The following is a 27,731-nucleotide window of genomic DNA, read 5'->3' on the forward strand; positions in this document are numbered from 1 at the left end:
AAAAATGCACAGACACTATTTTAATAAAACATGTACTGTGATCATCTACACTTTTGGTTTATATCAGGTACATTAAACAACAGACATGCATACGCAGTTTCTTCAGGATTTCCAAACACAATAAAAATTAACCACATTGGGGTAAAATTGACACATTTCACAAGACACCTGTGAGCTCTCTACGGATATGTGACTAATTCATCTGCAGACCCTGCATTCCATAATTCAGAGATCCTAAATTGCAGAGATAGGAGTGTTAATTGATAAACTTTTACCTTTAACAGGAAATCTTCAACCATCTTGACTTAACAAGCCCTGCAGGGAGAAACTTTGTGAAATACTGAAGACATCTTAAGACACAGACTGCTGTGGATACCGGATCGAAGTCATCCAAGGAAGAACCCAAAAAAGGACGAAAGTGTAACTAAATTCACACCAATCACAAACAGGTCAATCAACAGAAACTGCCCATAAAAGACACACACTCCAAGGAGAACTTCAACTGATCCCTACCAAAAAACAACATAAAGGCTCACGAAATCCACTACCAATAACAACAAGAATCTGCAATGCAATAGGTCTCGCATTAATGCGAGTTTGAGCTACTGGCATAGTAAATGGCATTGCCTTTTACTTATGTTTAGTTTTTTAAAACATAAATAAAGGCATTGTCATTTACACAATGCCAATAGCTTAAACTCTCTTGAACGTGAGACCTATTGCATTCTAAATGCTTGAAGGCATTGCTGAGTTGCCCCCTTATGTCTCCCATGGCCCCTGAAGGGCTCCCTTTTTGCTACCGATTTAAATAAACAAGCCGGTGGTCACAACTGCGCATGAGTGATCCTCCTGCAGTAAGAGAAACTCATTAAAGAAAAGAGTACTTACAGACTAAAGAAGGTGTATCGTGTAACAACCGAAGTAAAAGGGCCAGTCCTCATGGAAGGTTACAAATGAAGACTAGGCGGTACTAAGGAGGGACTAACAAGCCTAATAACGAAACAGAAGCCAGCATTTACGAAGGACAATGACACAAGCCAATAACAAAAATATTGGCAGAGAGTGGGCAGGGCTTGAAGTACATACTTCAATAGAGCACGGCTCACAGCGCATGCGCTGCCCAGGCTCGAACTAATCAGAGAAACAAAATTCTTCAGAAGATCAATAAACCCTGGATTTCAAATCTACGGGAGCGATTTCACTGGAAACCGATTAACAAGCCATAGCCTCTGAGAATCCTAAATCAATCCAAAGCAAGGACGCGCATTTTGCAATCAAATCATTTTGATGAACAAAATAAATTAGCACCAAATGGCCACAACTCATGGGAAATCTTCAACCAAATGCAAACACAAGGAGATGGATGGCATGCTGAAAACTTTTCAGACACTCTCCCCCTGTTACAGTTTTGGGTTTAATCCATCATCGTTCTTTAGCTCACTTCGCCACCTCAGTTCAGACTCAGCCATATGCTAAATCAATCTTTTTTTTAAAAAAATCGTTTTATTAACCAATGCTCAGTACATCATAACATGACTTGTATATTGTTACCAATGACAGGATCAACACACATTCAATTACATTTAACATTCATTTAGCTGCATAGATCTCATTTCTATTCCCATATTGCTCTGCGTGTTCAATACCACCTCTTGCGCCGTTTTGTTCAATGTCCCCAATAATGCAAAATCAGTCTTATTAATCTTTTTTGTATTGGTACGTAAGATTACTGAATTTACAAAAAGCACTTACATTGCATCTCCCATCTCTTTTTGAGGTTGGAACTGATACATCCTGTAGCATACTACAATTATACGATATAACGAACAGTGAACAAAACAGTACACATTTTCCCATCTATAGGTCTCGGTATGTCTGACATGCTCCCCAAATCTTTTCCCATTTTTGGGGCACCCTCTGCTTTTGTAAATCATCAATTCAGCCTGCCAGCACCAGTCTAGATCACTTCCCCATTCCTCCACTGTCGGAGTGGCAGATGCCCCCCACTTCTTTGCTACGTTTCGTTTAGCTACCACTGCAGCTAGCACCAACCATTGCTTTTTATGTCTTGGCCAGTTGTCATTTGCCTCCGTTATCAGGAGAAACCATTTAGGATCCAATGGGACTTCCATGCCCACCACCTCCGACATTACCTTGGCAATTTTCCCCCAATACTCCTGCAGAATCGGGCATTCCTAAAGTAGGTGGTAGAAAGAGCCCTCAATCTCATAGCCCCTATGACATTGTTTATTCTCACTCCTACCCATTTTATATAGCACTGACCTGGAGTAGTACACTCTGTGAAGCACTTTGAGCTGTATAAGTTGAAACCTCGTCCGGATCGCCACCTCTCATGGGCCCTGCAACACTTCTACCCATTGCTCGTCTTCCATGGAAGCCACATCTTGCTCCCATACCAACCGCAGGCCACCCATGGGGTCCGGGGCATTATTAATTATCTTTTTATAAAACAAGGATATGGTCTTGTCCCGTCCCCGCTTTGACAGTACCCTTTCTCCTGGTGGTGAGGCAGTCTCCAGGGTCTCTCCCTCAAGACTATGCTTCTGTACTGCGTGTCCCAATTGAAGATATTTAAGCCAGTCTCCATTCCCCATCTCATTATCTCTTTGTAAATCCGCAAACGTGATATATTCTCCCCGCCTCCCGATGCCTCCTAACGTTTCAATTCCTGGTAACTACTATTTGGCGAAGCCCTCTAATTTACCTACTTTATTCAGAAGGTCACCCGCCCAGAGCGGTGTCATCTCTGAGAGTTTGTTCTCCCAACCCAAGTACTTTGTTGCCGCCTTCCACGACCTGGCTACTGTTTTGGTGTGTGCTAGGAGATGTTTATCTATTTGTTTCGTGTATAACAATACCTGTGGGCCACTTGTTCCCATTGCCAATCTATCTAACCCGTATTCTGGCTGTGCTCTTTCTTCAAACATTCAGCCATTCACATTCACCAGCTGTGAGGCCCAGTAATAACTGCGGATGTCGGGAACCGCTAGGCTCCCTTCGAAGACCCCTCTTCGGAGCTTGCTCAATGCTATACGCGGGGCCACCCCACCCCACAGTAACACCAGTAATTCTGAATCCACCCTATGGAAGAAGGGGGGGGTACCTCGTATGGTGAGTTTTGCAACGCGTAAAGCAGACGTGGGAGAGCCATAATTTTGAACAGTGCCGCTCGTCCCATCAGAGTCAGGGGGAGCATGCGCCAGTGTTTAGCGTCAGTCATGAACATATCTAGCTGCCGCCCTGCGTAACAACGATGAAATTCGTCGGGATCTTCCCATTTTTTCCCGCACTGGTATCCCCCAGATTCATGGGTCCTGCCGTACCCAAGCAGCTAGCAGCTCCAGGGCTAATGCAAACAAAATTGGAGACTGTGGGCATCCCTGTCTAGTTCCTCTCTGCAATGTGAAAGTGCGGGAAACCGTTGCGTTAACCCTCACTCTGGCCAGAAGCTGGTTATAGAGATGCTTAACCCAACCTATGAATTTAGGACCTAAACCGAATCGTTTTAGGACTGCATACAGGTAATTCCATTTCACGCTATTGAAAGCAATGCTTGCATCAAGTGACAAGACGGCCTCCTGGGGCATTCCCCTGTAATGTGCAATATTCTATACAGCCGGCGGAGGTTCAGCCTAGTGCTCCTATGAGGCATAAACCCCGACATGTCCGAATGGATAAGGGCTGTAATGACTCCAGCCAAGCGCGTGGCCAGAAGCTTGGCGAGCACTTTTACCTCAAAATTAAGTAGTGAGATTGGTTTGTATGAACCGCATTTAGTGGGTTGTTTACCTGGTTTTGGGATCACAGTTATCATCGCCGTCTGCTGGTCCAGCGGCAAAAAACATGTTTAACATGTTTTCTGCCATTACATCCAGCATGGACTTGTACATCTCTACTGGCAGGCCATTAGGGCCTGCTGCTTTTCCCAACTGCCGGTCACGAGAAGAAGAACTAATCTCACACACAGTTAAGCCTTCTTCTAATCGTTCCTTGTCCTCTTCCGTGAGGTGCAGCAGAGAAACGTCCCGCAGAAAGTCTCTGCAGTCTTCTAAAGTGTGTTTGGTGTATGAAGTATAGGTCCCTTCGTAATATTTTGCAAATTCCTCTGCTATTTCTGCCCCTGTTTCATATTTATTCCCCATCCCATCTTGCAGACCAGGAACCCAGCTACCCTTCATCTGCCTTTTATCTAACCACGCTAGCAACCTACTGGCCTTATCCCCCACATCAAAGAGCCGATGTTGCGTGGCGAGCGCTTGTGCCCTGGCACTGTCTTATGCTAGATCTCTGAGTTCTTTTTGTCAAACTCATAAGTTCTGTCTCTATACTATCACTTGTGGATCGGTTCCTGATGCTTGGGCCTCTAAATGGCATATCTCTTGCTCAAGGGTGGCACATTTGTATTTTTCTTTCTTAATGGTTCCTATTTTAGCCTGCACCCTTTCTCTGATAACCGTTTTAAAGGCATCCCAGAGGGTCACCGCTGATTCAACTGATCCTACATTTTCTTCAAAGTACTGCTCCGCCCCCTCTCTCATTTTATCTCTAAAATTCTCATCCTAGAAGAAAAAGGGGTCAATCTTCAGTGGCAATGTGTGTTGCCTCTCCGGGCCCGTCAACCTCACCTCAACAGGGGAGTGGTCAGATATACCCATTGCAATATGTGCTGCTTCCCTAAATTCTCCTAGTCCTGGGACCTGCGTTATGATGTAGTCAAGCCTTGAGAGGCTGCCCGCTGCTGCTGAAAGATGTGTGTATTGTTTTGTACCAGGATATTGATCTCTCCAAATGTCACCCAAGCCCATTGCTTCGAGGAAACCCCTCAGCTGACCTCCTTGTCTCGTGGTACCTAACCTGGTTGTACCTCTACCCAGCGCATCTAGCTGTGCGGATACAATATATTAATCTCCTCCCAGGACCAGTCTGCCCTCCGGTAGATGCAACAGTACGAAGCCCAACACTTCTAAAGTAGCTGACTGTAAACCAGATGCAAAAATCAGTCTTGTCCTTGTGCCTCATGGGAACAGTCCAGCCCGAACTGCCAAGCCAGGTCTTCCCTGTCTTGGAAACAAGCATCCTGGGACCGGTTTTGGGGGTTAGCCCCTCAGCAGCCAGGTTAGCTTAAATCCCATGGCACAGTGAGCAAGGGACCCACATTGGGACATACCCTGCCAACTTAGGGCGAACAAAGCAAACACAAGGAGATGATGGACGGAGTGCTGAAATGTTTCAGACACTCACCCTGTCCCAGGTCTGGGTTTAATCCATCATCGTTCGTTAGCTCACTTCGTCACCCCAGTTCAGCCCAGCCATATACAAATCAGTCTTGACCCTGTTCCTCATGGGAACAGTCCAGCCCAAACTGCCAAGCTAGATCTTCCCTGGATAGGAAACAAGCATCCTGGGACTGGTTTGGGGGTTTCACCCCTCATCAGCCAGGCTAGCCTAAATCCAGTGGCAAAGTGAGCAACGGTCCCATGTCTGGGCTTACCCTGCCAACATAGGGCTAACAAAGCAAACACAAGGAGATGATGGACGGAGCGCTGAAACTCTTCATCTAATGCCAGTAACTTACAACACTCTCAAAATCTTCAGCTAATAACAACAAACTTTGTGGGACAGCATCAGTGATCTTCAAAGATGAGCACAACCAACAAATAAGAAAGCTTGAAGGTATCAAAACTGAAGAATCATAACTGATGAGGACTTTTCACTCATTCACAAATGCTAAAAGATAAACAACAGAAAACAAGTGGCTGTCAAGTATGCAAAACTCACTGTGTTGTGTAACCTAATTCTAACCTAGGATACATAACTGTTCCAAAATGTTCAATAGTTTCTAACAAAGAACGTGTTACTCATGGCGAAATATTAACCAGCTTCAAAAGTCACGGTTCATCTGCAGTAGTGACTGCTACGGGGCAGTAGTGGTAGGATAGGGGGTTTTAAAAAAAAGAAAAAAGGATGAAAAAAAAGAAAATGGAACTTACCTTCCCAGTGGCCGCCTCTCCTCCGTCCTTCTGTCCGCGACACTGGAAACAGGAAGCACCCAGGTTCCCAGACTCCCCTAGTCAATCACAACGCCGCTGTCACCAGCATGACAGCAGCATTGTGACTGGCCCAAGCGCCGTAGTTCGACGCTCTGACAGAGGCTAGGAGGCTGTGCATGTCCTCCACCCAGGCTGTGCAATACAGCCCGGTGGAGAACATGCTAAGTGTTCATGACTGTTTGGCCAGCCCAAGACGGTCAGCTAAACCATCATGTGCAATTAGAAAGTGCCCACCACTTCTCCCTCAGCTCTGTTGGCAGGCCAGCCCCACCCGCCCCTACAGAGCCACTAAGGTAAAATAAAATGATAATAACATGGTGTTATTATAATGTTATTTTTCCTGTGGGGCGATGCTCCTACAACTTAGCGGAGGAGCTGCTGCTGTTCACCTGAAAATTAACCCATGCTAATCCTCTCAAAAATCTGAAATAAAGGCAGAGAATTTATGGGAAACCTTTTTCCAATCTAATCCCAAATAAAGGTGTATGAACACCACAAAATCATGAAGAGCATGGAGTATGGAAAACAGAACAAATCCCAAGTATAAACGTGCTATGGATGCACACCACTCTCATCCAAAGATGCATAAACAGTGAAGAGGGTTCTAACAATAATAGCTTGGCATCTATAAGATACAGGAGCTTTCCCTCCAAATGTAACCAATGCCACTTTGCCAGGAATATTAGATAATCATCAAAGTCACATTAATCAGAGGCCTTTGGAAAACATCAATAAAACCAACCAACACCATAAAACACAAAGCGAGAGTGCCAGTAAGTGAGCTCTTACCAAGCTTGCTGTCAGTCTTGGGTCTGGACTGGATTGTGGTGACTGTGGTGACAATGGTACCATCAGGCATGATAGTGCGATCCATCTCAACCTTTTTGGTGGGGGTGATACTGGTACGCAGAGGTGCCGGAGAGTGTGAGCTCCAGGACTGTGGCGTTCCCTGGCAGGTAAACTAAAGGTGTTTCGCAGAATAAATGGAAACAGAAATTAATGGAGGTAGAGATCAGGGTACTGTGATGTATGAAAAATACTCTCTTTTTGCAAGCAATTAGATGTTCTAAGCCCTTTAACTCTCTCACAACATACAAGTAGTTAGAGGTTTAGGATAAGACTCATGACAAAAAGATCAGAAGTAATAATGTGTCCTACATTTGAAAAAGGAGCAGGATTAAGGACACAGTGACAGATACAAGTGCAAAATCGAAAATACAGCCTCAAAGGTTTGCAGCTTCGATAAGAAAATTCAAATGCGCAGAGCAACAAAATACAGACTGACGACAGCCTATGTTTTTGGGCAAGAGAGGAGCTCTTGGTCATCTTTGGTGAGCAAAACAATTAAGCATGGCGTTCCCCATGAAAAACAACTCCAGTGAGTGTTACCTCCAGTGCAATAGTGGGTGCAGGCCCTGGGGACAGTCTTAGGTTTGGCGTCAGTGGGAACACCTGCTTGCCGCATAGCTGTCTGAAAGGCGAAGACAACAATACGGTGGTCTGGGCCAGCACCACGGCTACAGGGAGAGAGGAGAGAACGTGCATCAGTGTACTGCATGCACAAAAGGAGCAAGGCAAATGGAAAACACAATTAGAATTGGCCCAGCAACATTTACAGCACATATATACCCCCATTTTCACACTGTCCCTGGTACACCCAGGACACAGTGGAAAACCACTTCCATCTTGAGACTGTTAACTCTCCAGCACACCAAACACTCACAGCAATACACCGTCTGCTCCCGAACTGCTTGCTCTCTTTATCCCCAGCAATTTCGGCGTCCCTGGTGGAGAGAGTAACTGCCTCCGGCACAGCTGTATCTTGAACCTTGGCACACTTTGGACTCACAGGAAACACTTCATCTCCACTGCCTGCTCACTCTGTATCCCATAAACAGGTTAGCCCTAGTGTGAAACCTCAAACACCACAAACCATATGTTCAACCTTCACTTGCTGTATATCCAATCAGTCACCTCACTACACTACCTTCTTTAAGCACCACACACTCCTGTTCTTACTTTTCCATGTCCTAACAACATCCCAACATCCCATCGACCTCTGTTGGCTGTTCTCCTCATTTATCTACCTATTTGTTTATTTACTGTTGGTATTTCGAACGTAAACCTAGCCAAGTGGGCAACAGAGTACTTTACAGACATCCACATTTAAGAAATCATTTTCTTACCTGTAACCCCAGTTCTCCATCTTTGGAATCTTTCGTATATTCGCAAGCATGAATCATTTCCCCATTGTCTGGGTAGGAAATCCCATAATCTTAAATAGAAGTAACTGTGTTAAAAAGATGCTTTGTGACAAGCGCACTTTAAACCTCTCCAATCCGAGCTATCTTAGACAGCTGGGTGGAGAGCCGGCATAGACCTCCCATAGCCCGAGGGAGCGTCAACCCAGACCACTCCAACCAATCCTGGTGCTTCTCTCATGCTGCTTAACATTATCAGCCGCATGATAGCAGAGTCTGGAATGGTTAGGGGAGTTGGCTCTGAAACTCCGTGCACCTGAAATACTGAAGAACACAGAGGAGGACTGGAGGAGCCAGTGGTTAAGTCCATATTTAGCTTTTAACCTTATGACCAACTGAAAGGCACTGTGAGAAACTCACACTGCCATCAGCCTCAAATCCAGAACTCTCAGTCATGGTCCGTTATAAACACGGTTTATAACAAGCCATGATTGAGAGCTTACAGGCAATCTCACGGTCTCACAGTGCCACACCACTTATGCACGTCACCAGCTGCTACTTGTCACATGTGAATATATGAAATATTCCAGTGCTGGAGAACTGGAGGTACAGATAAGTAACTAATTTCTTCTCCAACATTGGATCTTTCATATAACCACTTGTTTGAATCAGAACAGAGAGCAGTGCTTCACAATCATGATAATTATAAGAAAGCGGGAAGCGGGCTCACCTTTACTGAAACAGGTTCCCGAGGACCTCCTGTCCCACTGCTACATTGGCTTTTGCCCCCACGTCAAGGCAGTAGTACTTCATGAATGCATGCCTGCTACTCCAGGTGGCTGCACAGCAGATGTCTCTCAAAGGCACACCAGAGTACAGTGCAGCAATTGTAGCCATGTTCCTGGGGAATGCTCTCTCACTCTTCCCCGGGGCTGACACTTATCCTTACCGTAGCAGAATGTAATGCAGGTTGACAGCCAACATGCTATCCCCAGTTTGGATAGGGGATGGCCTCTTGCTGGCTGTCCAAAAGCCACAAGTACCTGATCTGTAGATCGAATGTCCTTTCTCTTGTCAATGTGGAACCTGAGACATCCACGTACATCTAGGGAGAGTAATGAGCTTTCTGCTGACGAAGTTGGATTTGAGAAGAAAGAACATAGAATGACTGTTTCATTCAAGTAAAAGTAAGTAGGAAACTCTGTCATAAATTTAGGATTTGTTCTCAAAACGACTCTGTCTCTTGTGAACTGGAAAAGAAGTTCTTTGATAGATAATGCTTGCATTTCCTCATCTCCCGTGTTTATTTCTGTGCTAGAACAAGTGCTGTTTTCCATTAAACACATTTTAGGTGGGCCTTATGAGTTAGTTCAAAGGGCGGTTCCATTGAATGACTGAGGACAGTGAGGCGCTGCAAGGTAACTGGAGGGAAACATACAGGTGGAAATGCCCTGAAGAGTCCTTCCATAAATTGTTTTATGATTCTGTGGGAAAACAGAGTAGATTGTATAATTTCTACTCTTCAAAATCTTGATATTGCAGCTAAATGCGCTCTGTCCACTTTTAGCCAGATCTAGCAAATATGGGAGTATTTGATGAAGTTGTACTTTTGCACTAGACACAGATATGCTTCCACTTGGCATTGTAGGTTTTTGTAGTTGCCGGAGCTCTTGCTTGCGCTATGATGTTTTTTACAGTCTTACAATAAATCCAAGTGGCTGACATTTAAGTGGAGAGGTACCATAGAGTCGGGTTCAGCAACCTACTGGTGTGGTGCAGTATCTCTCCCGGGTGTCTGAAGATTTTGAAGCGCGATTTCAGGGGGATTGCTTGGCAAGTCGATAGGTGCAAGAGTTTGCTGTACAAGTACTGGCGTGGCTATGCTGGAGCAATCAGGATCAAAGTGCAGTGATCCATTTTTGCGTTCCTCAAAACTCTGGGGATCAGGGGAAATGGAGTAAATATGGAAGCAAAGACTTTGGAACATCTGATCAAAAGAGCACTGCCCATGGTGTTTGGGTGCCAAACTCCGCTTCTGAAAAACTAGCATTTGTTGCTCCGTGTGGTGAAGAGATCTATCATGGGCTGACACCATTGTCAGAATATGTACCTGAGTTGGTCCTAGTTTAATTTCCAGTAGTGGCAGTCTGATAATTGTCGACTGAGACCATCCACAGGATTGTCCATGATATCCTGGGAGGTGTGGAGCAGCGGCCAGAGTGGCTGACTCCGGACCGTGGGGCCCACGTTGTGATCTCCGGCGGCATCATGTGACTATGGGGAATAGCCCACTTAATCTCCCTGACGTGCCGCAGCACCTTGAAACCCTTGAGGGGTGATATGTTCGCACTTTACAAATACGAATTATTATTACCGTATGTTCCATGATAATGTCGATCTTGTGAGAAAGCGCCAAGACCTGTAATAGCTGAGACTCTTCCGAGAGAGGTCGAGTTCCCCGTTTCTTGGATATGTAGAACATCAATGTCAAATTGTCTGTTCTGATTAAGACAGGTTGACATGCTAGTCTGGGAAGGAACGCTTGTAAGCCTAGTCTCATGGCTTGTGGCTCTAATACATTCATGTGAAACATCCTTTCTGCGTCTGTCTAGATGGCTCTGGTCGACAGGTCTTGCTGGTCAGCTCCCCAACCATTTATGGATGCATCTGTTGTTAACACAATTCTGTTTGATACATGTTGAAAAGAGAGACCTGACTTCAGCTTTGCGGGATATCTCCACTACTACACTACTTGCTTCAGTGGTATTGTGACTTGGACTGAGTTGTCACATGAGCTGTTGATTTGCTTTCATTGATCGTCCAGTTCCTGTTGGATAGGTCTCATTGGAAGTCTACAAAAGGGAATGAGGCCTAATATGGACTTGTATCATCTGACCGTGACTGATTTTGTAAGTAGGTTCTTTGCCATCGCTTGGAGCTTTATCACTCTTTCAGATGATGGGAACGTCTTTCCCAACTGTGTGTCGAATATTGCTTCCAGAAATAGAATTTTCATGACGGGCTCTAAAGATGATTTGTCTATGTTTAGTGTGAGGTCCAAGCTCTAAAAGATATTGATAAAGATGGATATAGTAGCCCTTCCTTCTTCTTTTGATGACGCCTTGACAAACAAGTCATCCAAGTATGTGTATTTTTGGTGACTCTACCGCATGAGGAAGGCAGCAACTGGCGCTAGGGATTTGTTAATAATCTGAGGTGCTGATTTGTGGCCAAAAGGGTGTGCCTTGAATTGATAATGTTGCCTTACCACTAAAAAGTGGAGGTATTTTATGTGTTTTCGGTGGATAGGTACATAAAAGCCTGCATGCAGACGTTCCAGGTATATAAAATAATCTTCTCCCAGGACCATCAGGAGGAGACCTCCGGTGTCGGAATCATCTGAAAAGACTGTTTCTTCAGAAATGTGTTCTGTTGTTTGAGGTCCAGAATTGGTGTCCATTGCCCTGACTTCTTTTTTAATCAAGAAGATTCCTGAAAAAAATAATTTGTTTCTTCGGAACCTGGAGTTGGTTTAGTCTCAGGTTAGACTGAGAAAGTAAAGCTTTTACGATCAGGGAAAGGTTAGGGCAGAGCTCTGCTTGGGCACTCCCTCACACACAACATGCAGTAGAAATCTGAGCAATGGTGGCCCCTAGGGGGAGTAGGAGAGCTAGGACTTCCACCTCATTAGCTGAGGTTCCAGTAGCTTCAAATGAGGTGGATGTGCTTCTAAACAATGTTGTTCAGGCCTTTAGCCATTTTAACACTGTTGCTGCTATTTAAGATTACTGGGGATTCCCAGCCTGATGACGGAATGATTCAAGCAGATAAATATATGAAACTGCTATAACAAAATTTATATCAGATCCAAATGCAACTGTAATGGAAGTACACAAAATAGTGGCATGAAAGGAGACGAAATCAGCAACAGTTCGTTTAGAAGATGTAGCCTAAATAGGTCAGTCTTCAAGTCTTTTCTGGAGAACAGAAAGTTGAGGTTCAGATTGATAGTCTCTGGTCTCTGATACCACCATCTGGCTGCTAAGTAATTTCCAATAGAATATGAGATTTGCACCCTCACCACTCTTTCACCTCCCACGGTGTGAAGTTTGCTCTTCAGTTAGAATGGTGACCTGCAGTGGAGAGCCGTGTGAGTTATACAAATCACTTTAAGGTTAAATATTGCCTTTTAAGGCGGCCAGTGGAGTTATTTTATGATAGGGGTGATGTGTTTTTGGGTGCCGATGTCCTACAACCTTTGAGAGGTGCATTTGTGGCTTTGGCAAGGACAACTAGAAGGGCATTGTCTCATTGGTGGTATGCAAGTATCAAAGCCTGCACAGCTCTCCTGATGTCTGTAGGTGGGATGGGCGATTTAGGATTCATTGGCAGGTGAAGTTGGAAGGATGCTGTTTTTTTCAGTTTAGTCGTGTGTTCTGTCATTTTAAGGTTTTGGTCAATATTGTACCCTGAGATTTGGAAAAGGTCAGGAAATCCCAGGAGGGGACAGGATAGGCAGCCATTTTGGAATTTGGGATGTTCCATCCAATGCACACAACTTGTGGCCCCTACTGATCAGACCCCCACACCATTCTGCTTTCCCTATCCATTCGGCACAACACCACACATCTAGCTGTCCTTCCTGCCATCCACCCTAATCTTCTTCTATCTCCATTCCGTGCACATCCGCTTTTCAGATCACCACAACACTGGAAGGTGTTCAGACATCTTGTACTCACAGTGCCCACTGACAGAATTTTCCAAGATTTTCAGCCGAAGCTCCTTGCTCCGTACACTCAACTCACTGCAAGAGGAAAGGTACATTACAGACATAACTTGATCACAGTCTGACCATCTAGTTATTCCTTGCAACCACTTCGTCCTCCACAGCTCCACATTTTGATTTAGTCTCGGGTAGGGATGCATGCCATTATGAACCATTTTTAAAACCCAGAAACAAGCTGTCTACTTACAACAATATCTCCTCACTCCATTCCGCCGCATTCCTGCTGCCTTGAGAGCACACCCCTACTGGCCTGGTTCGTTTCTGCTGCATTGGACTGTCCAGCTCGGCCACGCAGCACAGCTCACCACTTCCTGAAACAAAGCAAAATGGGAGAAAGATCCAAGTTTATTGCCTTCATTTGCACACAGGAGAGGGTTGGGGGTTGTTTGGTGAGCGAATTTACTACGCTAATTGCAGCATAAGAATATTTTGAGGAAAGAGCAATTCCACCCAAAACAGTAGAGGGGGCTTAATCACTATTCTGACTCCAATCCTAAAATATTTTGGGTAAAAGTAACAACTCGTTAAGTATTACATAACATGGTTTAAATGTAATTTAATGCATCAAGGCAATTCTGTTTGCTACAATGAGTGTGCCACTAAAGGCATAGCAATAGGAATGCAGATTGGAAATACCCTGTAGATGCAGTTACAAAAAAAGGCAATTGTCAGATTAAACTCATATAAATTCTTCCCGAGGGTGTGCCCGTAGTCTTCTCAGCAGATAGCCTTTCGCAAGTGTCAGACAAAGGACAGTGCCCCGACCCCTAACTTACTTGCCACTGGTAACACCCACCAATATATTTTGGTTTTCAGAAAATCTCGGACAATCCAGGGCTATATCTAAAGAGGGCTGACAAGTGAGAAAGAAAGAGGGAGATTTTCTTCTTATCATCAACTTTCCACTTAGCTGATGACAAGCATTGGCAAAGCCAATAGGTTTTGCCTATGCATGAACTATTGGCTTGCCAATATGTTTTAGCAATCTCGTACACAAGAGTGGGTGCTGTTCAGCATGGCTAAAAGTTAGTAGGGTAAATGAGAGTGGCGTTGAGTGGGGTTTCGAAAAGTGGAGTAGAGTGGAGTGTTATGGAGTGGTGTACAGAATAGATGAGTGTCATGGAGTAGCATACAGTTTTGTGCAGTATCGTAGAGTGGAAGGGAGTAGAGCGGAGCATCCTGTCAGAGTCTAGTAGAGTATCGTAGAGTGGAGTGGCATAGAGTGTCATGGAGTGGTGTACAGCAGAGTGGAATGGTGTCGAGGGTGTTGCATAGAGTGGAGTAGAGTGTTGTGGAGTAGAGTGTTGTAGAGTGGTGTAGAGTAGAGTGGAGTGGCATAGAGTGGAATAATGTGTCATAGAATAGAGTGGATTAAAGTGGCAGGGAGTAGAATAGATGGAGTTGCGCAGTGCGTCGTACTGTCGTAGAATAGCATGGAGTGGAATCCAGTGCTGTAGAGTGACATAGAGAGAAGTAGTGTCAGTAGAGCAGAATTTAATGGAGTATCGTGGAGTGTTGTGTCATGTCGTAAAGTGGAGTGGAAAAGAGTGGCCTAGAGTCAAGTGGAGTAAAGTACAGTGGTGCAGAGTAGACTGCTGTGGTATAGAGTACAGTGGGGCTGAGTGGAGAAGAGTGGCACAGAGTGGTGCAGGGTAGAGTGCATAGATCTAGAGTGGTGTAGAGTGCAGTGGCGTAGAGTGCAGTGGCATAGACTGCAGTGGCATAGACAGCAGTAGAGTAGAGCAGATTATTTTAGAGTATTGTGAAGTGGTGTAGAGTGGTGTATGGTAGAGTGGAGTGGTACAGGGTATAGTAGAGTGGTACAGGGTAGAGTGGTGCAGGGTAGAGTAGAGTGGTGCAGGGTAGAGTTGAGTGGTGCAGGGTAGTGGCATAGAGCGCATTGACAGAGTGCTGCGTTGTAGAGTGGAGCATTGTGGAGTGCTGCAGAGTAGGGTGGTCTAGACGGGAGTGGCATCGAGTTTATAGTGCAGTGATGCACAGTAGATTCGAGTGGCGTGGAGTGCATTGGCATAGAGTACCATAGTGTAAAGTGGAACAGTTTACAGTGGCATAGAGTTCGGTGGCAGAAAGTGCAATGCTGCAGAGTAGTGTCATAGAGTGCAGTGGTGTAGAGTGGCTTAAAGAGCATTGGTGTAGAGTGCAGTGGCATAGAGTTGTGCAGAGTAAAGTGACAGAGTGCAATGGTGGAAAGTAGCATAGAGTGCAGTGGCGTACAATGCAGTGGGTAGAGTAGATTGGCATTGAGTGCAGGGGCAAGTGGCATAGAATGTACTGGTTTTGAGTAAGGATATGTAGAGAGAATTGGAAACCCCTTCAGTTGCCATGAAAGGGGCAAAAGGTAGACTGGCTGCGAGGAGTTGAAGAGAGGCCCAAGGATCTGGCCGTAGTCCTTAAACCTCACTAGGGCCGAATCTCCTTATCCCCAAAAAGGCGGGTTCCATCAAAGGGCATGTCCATCAGGTTTGCTTGGACATCACCCGAGAAGCTAGTTGTCCTAAGCCAGGCGTGGAGTCTCAATGTCACTGTCGTGGAAATCGATCTGCCCAGCGAATTTGTCGTATCAAGGCCACACTTTATGGTGAATTTTGCAGGATCTCTCCCATCCTTAACTGCCTGTCAGAGCACAGCCCGGGCCTCATCCAGGACTTGTGGCAGCACTTGTGCAACCGTCTCCCAAAGCAAAGGGAGTGGGAGAAACGGCCCAATAAGCACACGGTATTCACTGACCGCAATGCCAGGGTAGAGGAACAAACCAACTCCTTCCCAAATGAATCCAGCCTCTTGGATTCCCTATCCGGAGGTGTGGAAGGGAAAGCGCCCTGTGATGTAGAGGCCTGCACCACCAAACTTTCTGGGTGAGGTGTTGGCTGAGGAACTTTGGGTCGCGGGAGCTGGGGGTGTTCGATTGTCCTATTCACAGGAAGCCCCTTTGCTAGGTTTGGATCACGTGCCTATAAGGACATCAGTAAGTGCTTCATTAAAGGGCAAAAGGAGTTCTGAGGTAGAAGCCCCAGGCTGAAGCACTTCAGTCAGGAGATTAGTCCTGACCTCCACTGAGGGCAACTCCAGTCCAAGAGCCTCAGCTGCCCTCTTAACCACCATGGAATAAGATGCCCCCTCCTCCGTAGACACAGTTGGCAGAGAGAGCATGCCAGTATCTGGAGAAGTATCCAGTCCACTGGCTTTCCCAAGTTCCCCATACCAGTCCAACTGCTCTGCAGAGTCATCCTGGTGTTCCTGAGGGTCCTTACATCCCTCCCATTCCTCTCCTGAGCCTAACACTTCCACAAAGTGTTCAGGCGACAACATAGAACCCCTGAGTTCAATTGACATCAGAATCAGCGTTGAGCGACATCGTTTCAACTCCGTGTTGTCGGGTATAAGGACGGGGGTGGCACCGCCGATGGGCACCGGCAGCACCGCAGGCATGGACTGTCGGATGCCGGGGGAGGTCGAGGTGGCACGACCAGCATCAACCCAGATCGGATCTCTGGGGCCCCACCGGCGCTGTGGCTAGAGCTGACAGACGGCATCAACCCCCGCGGGGCCTGAAACCTCACCAGAGGGGTTAGCCCGCTCAAATACACGGCACATGGCCTCGTAGAACTCTTTGATGTGAGCGGGGGTCTCTCAGCCTCCTGGAAAAGTCGACCTTAGCTCTGGCTCCGAAGAACCGTGCCTAGAGCGTCAGTGCTCCTTACCTGCTTTGTCCACGGACGACAGTGGAGGTGAAGATGAAGTCCGCTTGGACTTCTTCCTCTTCTTGTGCCTCTTCCCAGAGTGTACCTACGACCTAGAGTGGGATGAAGAGGACTTTGAGCTCCGAGAGCAGTTCCGCAACTTCCTCTTCCTCGATAAGGACCGGGACCTCCGGGGAGTCTCGCTTGACTGTGCCGGCTGTCGGGACGGAAGGAGCTTCAAAACCCACTCCCATAAGGTCTTAGGAGCCATGGCCCAACGGTCCGAGCACGGCTTCCGATCATGGTCACGCTCAAGACACCATCGCACAAAATTGACAAAATGTTGGATGTCAACAAAAAGTACAGAACAAGCATTTACAATGCAATAGGTCTCGCAGCATTAAAGTTTAGGTTACTGGCATTGTAAATGACAATGCTTTGCATTAATTATTTTTTTTTTATTTGCAATTGGTATATAAACATTGTTTGTGAATGGTTAGCTGATGTGGTGGTGTCCCCGAGTGATGTGGTGGTGTCCCCGAGTGATGTGGTGTCCCTGAGTGATTCTAAAACAAGCATGCATCGCCTACCACCTCTATGCGGACGACACCCAGCGGTACCTCGAGATCTCCTCCCTCAATTACATCCTGAGTCTCAACTCCAGTCTTTCAAAAGTAGAAAATTGGCTAACTCTCAACCACCTCAAACTCAACCAAGAATGGATAAACAACCTTGACTCCCTAAACTGCAAATTCACTCCAGCAAACTCAGTTAAAAGTGATTGTTTTTAAACATGATTTGAAAAACATTCCTTTACCCGCCATGATGCCAATGCTGTTAATGAACTAAGAAGCTACTCAGCTGTCACTTGCACTATCTGATCTCCTTTTTTCATAGAGCACTACATTTGCAGGCTGCAGATCTGTTTGTACACACTTAAAGTTTAGTTGTATTTATGGCTGTGTATAAAGGAGTCTTACACTGTACTCAGATCTCCTAATATTGTTATTGACTTATTTGTCTTGATCCTGTAAAAAATCTCTATTTCCAGCACATATCAGAATTACAAAAAAAGCTTCATTGTTTGCTTTCCTAACTGCTAAATTCATACAGTTCATTTACAGGTATTTACATTTTGTGGTAGGTTACAAAGAACAACATCTCTCTCTCTCCCTGTACTCCAGCAACAGTGTCAACTCCTCTAACTTTGCAGTCAGAGAAATAGAAGTTTTTTTAAAACATATACACGTACTAATGGTATGATGAAGTGTCACAAGGCAACTTCAAAAATCTGATTTTGTCACCAGTCAGGTTACAGTAGTTAATCCAATTCAATTTCCCCTCCCCCCCCCATCATGCACGTCTACTGTTACTATTCCTAGAATGAATGCGAGCATTGAGGTATGCACTCCAAGGTAAAACAACTGATTTCGTGCACAGTCGAAAACGTTTACTTTTTCAACTGCTGGTGGTGATGAAAAAAAACTACTCAAATGGGGACATAAGGGGTGCAAAAGACACACATAACAATGTCCCACAGTCAGCTATGTTAACACACTAGTTGCCAGCAGACCCCAGATCATGACACTGTCAGTCAATTCCGATTACTTTACCAGTGGCACTTTCAGGGTGGAATCATTTTGAAGTCCTTACTTAAAAATGTTACATTGGAACTACAAATCTGGCGGTGACTGGGTAGTTGTGTCAAAAACAGGGCGCGTCCCCAGCTAGTGACGTCCCCGCTTTTGATAACATTCGTCATCACTGCGTGCCCGGACTACACTGAAACCCAGCCATTGGATAGAAAACAATATACTGGGTAATAAACCTTCAGTACATAGAAATGTTCAGTTGGGCAGACCCCGCATGTAGCAATGATGTACTGTGTAGTGCTCAGCAGTCTGGAAAGGCTCATTTTACCAAACGCCCTCCAGGAGTGGAACAAAGCCAGCTACACTTGCCGGCGTCTGCGTTTGGAACCGTGTGTTGCTTCTTCTGTTTGTGACCCAAAAATCACGGATGTGAGGAAGTGTGGCAGCAGTTGCACCCGCTACATCTGCTCTCGTCCCTGCGTTTCATGCACGTTCTGTTACCTGCATAACCGGCGCCCCAGGGTCCACGCCAGTGTCCAGCAAAGCAATAACCGTCCCGCGACCGTCGTACTCTGGGAATCGGGCGAGGAAGCCGGCGGCACCCGTCTCCTTCTTGGGCAGAAGTCCGTGGAGCGGGAAGGGCTCCTCGGCCACCGGGGAGGCTATGGTGACGATACAACGGGGCTTCTTGGAGCTGCTGCTTGCACCGGGGGGGAGCAGGAGGGAGGCGACCGGTGCAATGTGCAGCCGGTGGCAGGAGAGACCCAGGGGAGACTTAGACAGCGGATGGCCGGCCATAGAACTCTCGTGACGCACCGGGGGGAGGAGCATGTGCTATCCTGACCACCAATTGGAGAACGGCTGAGGGAGAGGCGGAAGCGTGGGTGCTTCTGCAGACGCATGGCAGAGTCAGATTCCGACGCGCGCCCCCCAATCCGAAGGCGCGTGTCTGAATCTGCCTCTGCCATTGACAATGCTGCGCGCGTGGCCAGCTCTCGTCTCCACTCCTTGCCGGGTCTTGTCGGCTGAGCCGACAGCTATAGTTCTCTGGCGAGAACGCACTTTGCGCGCTTCTAGCCGAGACCTAAAAAGCCTGTCAAAAAGCAACGTTGGGGTAGCGTTTCCTGGATCGGCGCATAACAGGCACGGAGAGAAAAGAACGGACGTCTGCGTGACTGGGTGGCGCTTGTATAGGTACTGTGACGTCATAACCGACGCGAACTATGACATTACGCGGAGCTGAATGGAGCCACCCGATGGCGCGAGCCAGGTGTATTGCTCAGCAAAAGTTTACGGATCCAGCCTGATGCCTGGGAAATCCAAAAGCAAGGAATCAGCAGCTAGAAGTCTCTATAAGATGTATAGTACAGTGGTGCAGAGTAAAATAAAGTGGCGTAGAGTGTAGTGACGTAGAGCACAAAGGTGCAGAGTAACATAGCATGCAGTAGCGTAGTGTGCAGTGGTGTAGAGTGCAGTGGCACAGAGTGGAATGTGGCATAGTGGTGTAAAGTGCAGTTGGGCAAAGCAGTTGCCATAGGTACAGTGGCGTAGGGTGCATTGCTTTTGAGTAAAGTGGTGTAGAGTGGAGTGGTGTACAGTAGACTGTTTCAGAGTGCAGTGGTGCAAGGCAGAATATAGTGGTGCAGAGTAGAGCGAAGTAGCGTAGAGTGGTGTCGAGAAGAGTGGTGCAGTGTTGATGTGAGTGGGAGGGGTGCAGAACGGAGTAGAGTGGCGTAAAGTGCTGTAGCATAGAGTAGTACAAAAGGGGGTGGTGATGGACGGAGCATCTGAATCAATCAAACACTCACACCCAGTCAAAAGATCTGGGTTTAATCCATCACCGTTCTTTGGCCCACTCTGCCACCCCAGTTCAGACATGGCTATATGCAAATCAGTCTGACCCTGTGCCTCATGGGAACAGTCCAGCCCGAACTGCCAAGCCATGTCTTCCCTGGACCGGAAACAAGCTTCTGAGGACCGGTTTCTGGCATTCCAGCCGTCTTCAGCCCGGCTTGCTTGAATCCAGTGGCAAAGTGCGCAAGGGACTCACGTCTGAGCATACCCTGCCACACTTATGGCGGCCAAAAGCGGTACAAAAGGGGGTGGTGATGGACGGAGCATCTGAATCAATCAAACACTCACACCCAGTCAAAAGATCTGGGTTTAATCCATCACCGTTCTTTAGCCCACTCTGCCACCCCAGTTCAGACATGGCTATATGCAAATCTGTCTGACCCTGTGCCTCATGGGAACAGTCCAGCCCGAACTGCCAAGCCATGTCTTCCCTGGACCGGAAACAAGCTTCCGAGGACCGGTTTCTGGCATTCCAGCCGTCTTCAGCCCGGCTTGCTTGAATCCAGTGGCAAAGTGAGCAAGGGACTCACGTCTGAGCATACCCTGCCACACTTATGGCGGCCAAAAGCGGTACAAAAGGGGGTGGTGATGGACGGAGCATCTGAATCAATCAAACACTCACACCCAGTCAAAAGATCTGGGTTTAATCCATCACCATTCTTTAGCCCACTCTGCCACCCCAGTTCAGATATGGCTATATGCAAATCAGTCTGACCCTGTGCCTCATGGGAACAGTCCAGCCCGAACTGCCAAGCCATGTCTTCCCTGGACCGGAAACAAGCTTCCGATGACCGGTTTTTGGCATTCCAGCCGTCTTCAGCCCAGCTTGCTTGAATCCAGTGGCAAAGTGAGCAAGGGACTTACGTCTGAGCATATCGTGCCACACTTATGGCGGCCAAAAGCGGTACAAAGGGGGGTGGTGATGGACGGAGCATCTGAATCAATCAAACACTCACACCCAGTCAAAACATCTGGGTTTAATCCATCACCGTTCTTTAGCCCACTCTGCCACCCCAGTTTAGACATGGCTATATGCAAATCAGTCTGACCCTGTGCCTCATGGGAACAGTCCAGCCCGAACTGCCAAGCCATGTCTTCCCTGGACCGTAAACAAGCTTCCGAGGACCGGTTTCTGGCATTCCAGCTGTCTTCAGCCTGGCTTGCTTGAATCCAGTGGCAAAGTGAGCAAGGGACTCACGTCTGAGCATACCCTGCCACACTTATGGCGGCCAAAAGCGGTACAAAAGGGGGTGGTGATGGACGGAGCATCTGAATCAATCAAACACTCACACCCAGTCAAAAGATCTGGGTTTAATCCATCACCGTTCTTTAGCCCACTCTGCCACCCCAGTCAGACATGGCTATATGCCATATGCTATAGCCTGGCTGATGAGGATTATGAATCCGAAACCGGTCCCAGGATGCTTGTTTCCGGTCCAGGGAAGACATGGCTTGGCAGTTCGGGCTGGACTGTTCCCATGAGGCACAGGGTCGGACTGATTTGCATATGGCCATGTCTGAACTGGGGTGGCTGATTGGGCTAAAGAATGGTGATGGATTAAACCCAGATCAGTTGACTGGGGGCGAGTGTTTGATTTGCTCAAGCGCTCCGTCCATCATCCCCTTTTGTATAGCTTTGTTCGCCCTAAGTGTGGCAGGGTATGCTCAGACGTGAGTCCCTTGTTCACTTGGCCACTAGATTCAAGATAGCCTGGCTGATGAGGATTATGAATCCGAAACCGGTCCTAGGATGCTTGTTTCCGGTCCAGGGAAGACATGGCTTGGCAGTTCGGGCTGGACTGTTCCCATGAGGCACAGGGTCAGACTGATTTGCATATGGCCATGTCTGAACTGGGGTGGCTGAGTGGGCTAAAGAATGGTGATGGATTAAACCCAGATCAGTTGACTGGGGGTGAGTGTTTGATTTGCTCAAGCGCTCCGTCCATCATCCCCTTTTGTATCGCTTCGTAGCATAGAGTAGATTGTTTCAGAGTAGAGTGACGTGGTGTAGAGTAGAGTGACGAGGTGTAGAGTGGAGTTGTGCAGGATACAGTGGAGTGGTATAGAGTAGTGGCGCAGTGTTGCAGAGTGGAGTGGTGTGGAACGATGTAGAGTGCAGTGGCAAAGAGTGCAGTGGTGCATAGTAGAGTGGGAAAGAGTGCACTGGCCTAGGGTAGAGTGGGAAAGAGTACAGAGGTGTAGAATTTAGTGGCATAGAGTGGCATAAAGTACAGTGACAGACAGTGTAGTGTTGCAGAGTATACTATCGTAGAGTACAGTGGTGCACAGTAGATGAGAGTGGCATAGAGTGTAAAACAGTGGCTTAGTGTGGTGCAGAGTAGATGCAGTGACACCGAGTAAAGTGGCTCAGAGTAGAGTGGCCTAGAGTTCATTGGCACAGAGTTCAGTGCTGCAGAGCAGAGTGTAGTAGAGTGCAGTGGTGTATAGTACAGTGGCTTAGAGTGCACTGGTGTAGAGTGCAGTGCCGTAAAGTGGTGCAGATTAAATTGACGTAGAGTGCAATGGTGTAGAGCAGAGTGGCATAGAGTGGAGTGACAGAGTAGAGTGTAGGGGTGTGCAGTGCAGACTAGATTGGCATAGAGTGCATTGGTTTTGAGTAACGTAGTGTAGAGTGCATTGGCATAGAATGCAGTGGCGTGGAGTGGCGCAAAGTGCAATAGAGTGGCGTAGACTGCAGTGGCAGAGCAGATTGTTTCAGAGTAGAGTGAAGTGGCGTAGAGTGCAGTGCTATAGAGTGTTGTAGAGTGCAGTGGTGCAGAGTAGATTAGAGTGGCTTACAGTGGATTGGAGTAGAGTGTAGTGGCATGGAGTGCAGGGACGGAGAGTGCAGGGACGGAGAGTGCAGGGACGGAGAGTGCAGGGGCAGAGAGTGCAGGGGCAGAGAGTGCAGGGGCAGAGAGTGCAGGGGCAGAGAGTGCAGGGGCAGAGAGTGCAGGGGCAGGGAGTGCAGGGGCAGGGAGTGCAGGGGCAGAGAGTGCAGGGGCAGAGAGTGCAGGGGCAGAGAGTGCAGGGGCAGAGAGTGCAGGGGCAGAGAGTGCAGGGGCAGAGAGTGCAGGGGCAGAGAGTGCAGGGGCAGAGAGTGCAGGGGCAGAGAGTGCAGGGGCAGAGAGTGCAGGGGCAGAGAGTGCAGTGGTGGAGAGTGCAGTGGCGGAGAGTGGCATAATGTAGCATGAGAGAGAGTGCAGTGTTGCAGAGAATACTGTTGTAGAGTTCAGTGGTATATAAAAGAGTGGCGTGGAGAGCACTGGCGTAGAGATCAGTGGCGCAGAGTATGGTGTAGAGAGAAGTGGTACAGAGTAGAACAGAGTGGGAAAAGAGTGTAGTGACTTAAAATAGAGTGGTGTAAAGAACAGTGGCATAGACTGATTTGGTGCAGAGTAGATTGGCGTAGAGTGCATAGGTTTTGAGTAAAGTGGCGTAGAGTGTATTGGTGTAGAGTGCAGTGGCATAGAATGCAGTGAAACAGAGTAGGGAGAAATAGTGTGTAGTGGTGAGGAGTGCAGTGGGGAAGAGTGCTATGGTGCATAGTAGAGTAGTATGGGGTAGAGTGCACTGGCATACAGTAGAGTGGAGCAGTGTAGAGTATAGGAGTGTAGACTAGAGTGGTACAGAGAAGAATGCAATGACAGTGTGGAGCGGAGTTGCGTAGTGTGGAGAGGTGCACAGTAGAGTGGTGTGGCGTGGCGTGGAGTGGAGTGAAGCAGAGTAGAGTGTAGTGGGGTAACATACAGTTTTAGAGATAGAAGAATACAGCATAAAAATGATAATGTATGGAACTCTCATCACCCAATGTATTCATTTGATTGTCAGCACAGTTCATTTACATTTTGTTGTGTGCTAGAAAAAAATATACCTGTACAGCCTTCCTCAAGCAGATCTTCACTATCCATGATGATTGTTACATAAATACTCTCATCTTAAAGTCATAGAAATAAAGATAAACACCAAGCTCCCTGGAAGACATAGCCTGACATTTGACCTCTGTCTTTGAATGCACAGCAAATGCGTCAAGATAAGAACAAGATATAAAGGCCTGTTTATATAGAGCGAGTTCGTGGAATAATACAGTAAACAAAGTTTGAGCAACGGGAGGGGCAAACTCGAACTGGACACCCTAAAGCAAATAGAGTCAGCAAATAGAAAGGCAGAAAATGTGAGTTACAAACTACAAAGCTAAAGGTAAGCAATGGGCAGAATGCATTCCTAGGTCAACTTTCCGAGTGTTCCCAATATGTCTTTTGCAAACCAGGTAGACTGCGATCTAATAAAAGGAGAGTCGAAAAGGAAAGGTGCGTCAGGACACAGTGATTTTCTTTGGAGAGGAAATGATTGGAGCCCTGTTTCTGTTGGTCCCTAAATCTTGCTTGAGTTAGAGTGGCCATACACCCAAAGCGCGTCTCAGCCTATCTCTGAAAAACCAAACCGTTTTCAAAATATTACAAGAATAGGAAGTCCAAAGGTCCAGAGACAAGATTTTTTTTTCAAAGTTCACAAACACCGAACCACCAAACAACTTAAACAATAAACTGAGTTAACCACTTGAATAAATTAAGCAGTCATGAACCTGTGCACAGGAAGATTTTTTTTAACCTCTAGTGCTCAGTAGTGGGGTTGTGCCAAAGACCCGAGCAGCACAAACTGAAATATTTCTCTGGTCTGTACTGAAATGCAGCCGATGTTTTACTCCCTAACTCATTAGGTCTCGGCAACGAGAACTATTGTCGCCTAGTAAGCTAGCAAGGGACTACAGAGAGGTGGACGAGCCGACCAGGGTCTGTGGACGCGCACAAAGGCAGGCAGGCAGGCATGCGCCAGACACACACACAGACAGACAGACACACGCACGCATGCACACACACACACACACACACACACACACTCTCACACTCTCTCTCTCTCTGCCGCCCCCCCCACTCACCGGGCTCTTTCCCTCCGCATCGGGTCAGTCACGGCAGAAGGCAGACTCGTGTCTTCTCCGGCGATCTTCAGTTGATGTGCACGCCCACGCTGCGTCGTGCGCGCCCACCACGCTGTTTCGCGCCCGTTGATCCTCAGCTTGTGATTACTACTCCTTCTAACCCGGATTCTAAACTACTATTTCTTGGTTCTCTAACTCCACTCTGTTGATTCCTAACAAACTGATACTCAGCACATTTCACAGTCTCGCTTTTGCTTCTCATAAATACAATAAGATTATTTTAAGCAATGTCTACCCTTCTTTTGGTTCTGTGCCTATTATGCTTCTGACTATAGAGTTTTAGAAAGTGTGGTGGAAGATTCAATGATATCAGCGGCGTGCACAGTGAGTGTGCAGAGTAGTGAGTGCAGAGTAGTGAGTGCAGAGTAGTGAGTGCAGAGTAGTGAGTGCAGAGTAGTGAGTGCAGAGTAGTGAGTGCAGAGGAGTGAGTGCAGAGTAGTGAGTGTGCAGAGTAGTGAGTAGTGAGTGCAGAGTAGTGAGTGCAGAGTAGTGAGTGTAGAGTGAGTGTGCAGAGTAGTGAGTGCAGAGTAGTGAGTGCAGAGTAGTGAGTGCACTACTCTGCACTCACTACTCTGCACTCACTACGTGCAGAGTAGTGAGTGCAGAGTGAGTGTGCAGAGTAGTGAGTGCAGAGTAGTGAGTGCACTACTCTGCACACACTACTCTGCACTCACTACTCTGCACTCACTACTCTGCACTCACTACTCTGCAGAGTAGTGAGTGCAGAGTAGTGAGTGCAGAGTAGTGAGTGCAGAGTGCAGAGTAGTGAGTGCAGAGTAGTGAGTGCAGAGTAGTGAGTAGTGAGTGCAGAGTAGTGAGTGCAGAGTAGTGAGTGCAGAGTAGTGAGTGCAGAGTAGTGAGTGCAGAGTAGTGAGTGCAGAGTAGTGAGTGCAGAGTAGTGAGTAGTGAGTGCAGAGTAGTGAGTAGTGAGTGCAGAGTAGTGAGTAGTGAGTGCAGAGTAGTGAGTAGTGAGTGCAGAGTAGTGAGTAGTGAGTGCAGAGCAGTGAGTGCAGAGTAGTGAGTGCAGAGTAGTGAGTGCAGAGTAGTGAGTGCAGAGTAGTGAGTAGTGAGTTCAGAGTAGTGAGTGCAGAGTAGTGAGTGCAGAGTAGTGAGTAGTGAGTGCAGAGTAGTGAGTGCAGAGTGCAGAGTGCAGTGCAGAGTGCAGTGCAGTGCAGGTGAGTGCAGTGCAGTGCAGGTGAGTGCAGTGCAGTGCAGGTGAGTGCAGTGCAGGTGAGTGCAGTGGAGTGCAGGTGAGTGCAGTGGAGTGGAGTGCAGGTGAGTGCAGTGCAGGTGAGTGCAGTGCAGTGCAGTGCAGGTGAGTGCAGTGCAGGTGAGTGCAGTGCAGTACAGGTGAGTGCAGTGCAGGTGAGTGCAGTGCAGTGCAGGTGAGTGCAGGTGAGTGCAGTGCAGTGCAGGTGAGTGCAGTGCAGGTGAGTGCAGTGCAGGTGAGTGCAGTGCAGGTGAGTGCAGTGCAGGTGAGTGCAGGTGAGTGCAGTGCAGGTGAGTGCAGTGCAGTGCAGGTGAGTGCAGAGCAGGTGAGTGCAGTGCAGTGCAGGTGAGTGCAGAGCAGGTGAGTGCAGTGCAGTGCAGGTGAGTGCAGTGCAGTGCAGTACAGATGAGTGCAGTGCAGGTGAGTGCAGTGCAGTGCAGGTGAGTGCAGTGCAGTGCAGGTGAGTGCAGTGCAGTGCAGTGCAGGTGAGTGCAGTGCAGGGGAGTGCAGTGCAGGTGAGTGCAGTGCAGTGCAGGTGAGTGCAGTGCAGGTGAGTGCAGTGCAGGTGAGTGCAGTGCAGGTGAGTGCAGTGCAGTGCAGGTGAGTGCAGAGCAGGTGAGTGCAGTGCAGTGCAGGTGAGTGCAGAGCAGGTGAGTGCAGTGCAGTGCAGGTGAGTGCAGTGCAGTGCAGTGCAGGTGAGTGCAGTGCAGTGCAGGTGAGTGCAGTGCAGGTGAGTGCAGTGCAGGTGAGTGCAGTGCAGTGCAGGTGAGTGCAGTGCAGGTGAGTGCAGTGCAGGTGAATGCAGTGCAGGTGAGTGTAGTGCAGTGCAGGTGAGTGCAGTGCAGTGCAGGTGAGTGCAGTGCAGGTGAATGCAGTGCAGGTGAGTGCAGTGCAGTGCAGGTGAGTGCAGTGCAGGTGAGTGCAGTGCAGTGCAGGTGAGTGCAGTGCAGGTGAGTGCAGTGCAGTGGAGTGCAGGTGAGTGCAGTGCAGTGCAGGTGAGTGCTGGTGAGTGCAGTGCTGGTGAGTGCGGTGCTGGTGAGTGCGGTGCAGGTGAGTGCGGTGCAGGTGAGTGCGGTGCAGGTGAGTGCGGTGCAGGTGAGTGCGGTGCAGGTGAGTGCAGTGCAGTGCAGGTGAGTGCAGTGCAGGTGAGTGCAGTGCTGGTGAGTGCAGTGCAGTGCTGGTGAGTGCAGTGCAGTGCAGTGCAGGTGAGTGCAGTGCAGGTGAGTGCAGTGCAGGTGAGTGCAGTGCAGGTGAGTGCAGTGCAGGTGAGTGCAGTGCAGGTGAGTGCAGTGCAGGTGAGTGCAGTGCAGGTGAGTG

The 27,731-nt window shown here is 47.7% G+C and overlaps 1 protein-coding gene across 1 annotated transcript in view; it reads right to left on the reverse strand.

Annotated features, from left to right (window-relative positions):
- The window catches only part of C2CD2L (C2CD2 like), a 160,057-nt gene that overhangs the window by 81,957 nt on the left and 50,369 nt on the right, over positions 1-27,731 (reverse strand). The window contains exons 7-10 of the mRNA XM_078682191.1: positions 13,246-13,369; positions 13,012-13,076; positions 7,461-7,588; positions 6,861-7,032 (exon numbers count right to left, since the gene is read on the reverse strand). Of these exons, the coding sequence (XP_078538317.1) occupies positions 6,861-7,032; positions 7,461-7,588; positions 13,012-13,076; positions 13,246-13,369 (489 nt within the window). The remainder of the gene's footprint in view (positions 1-6,860; positions 7,033-7,460; positions 7,589-13,011; positions 13,077-13,245; positions 13,370-27,731) is intronic.

This window comes from Lissotriton helveticus, chromosome 3_1 (assembly GCF_964261635.1).
Source record: "Lissotriton helveticus chromosome 3_1, aLisHel1.1, whole genome shotgun sequence".
Lineage (NCBI taxonomy): Eukaryota > Metazoa > Chordata > Amphibia > Caudata > Salamandridae > Lissotriton > Lissotriton helveticus.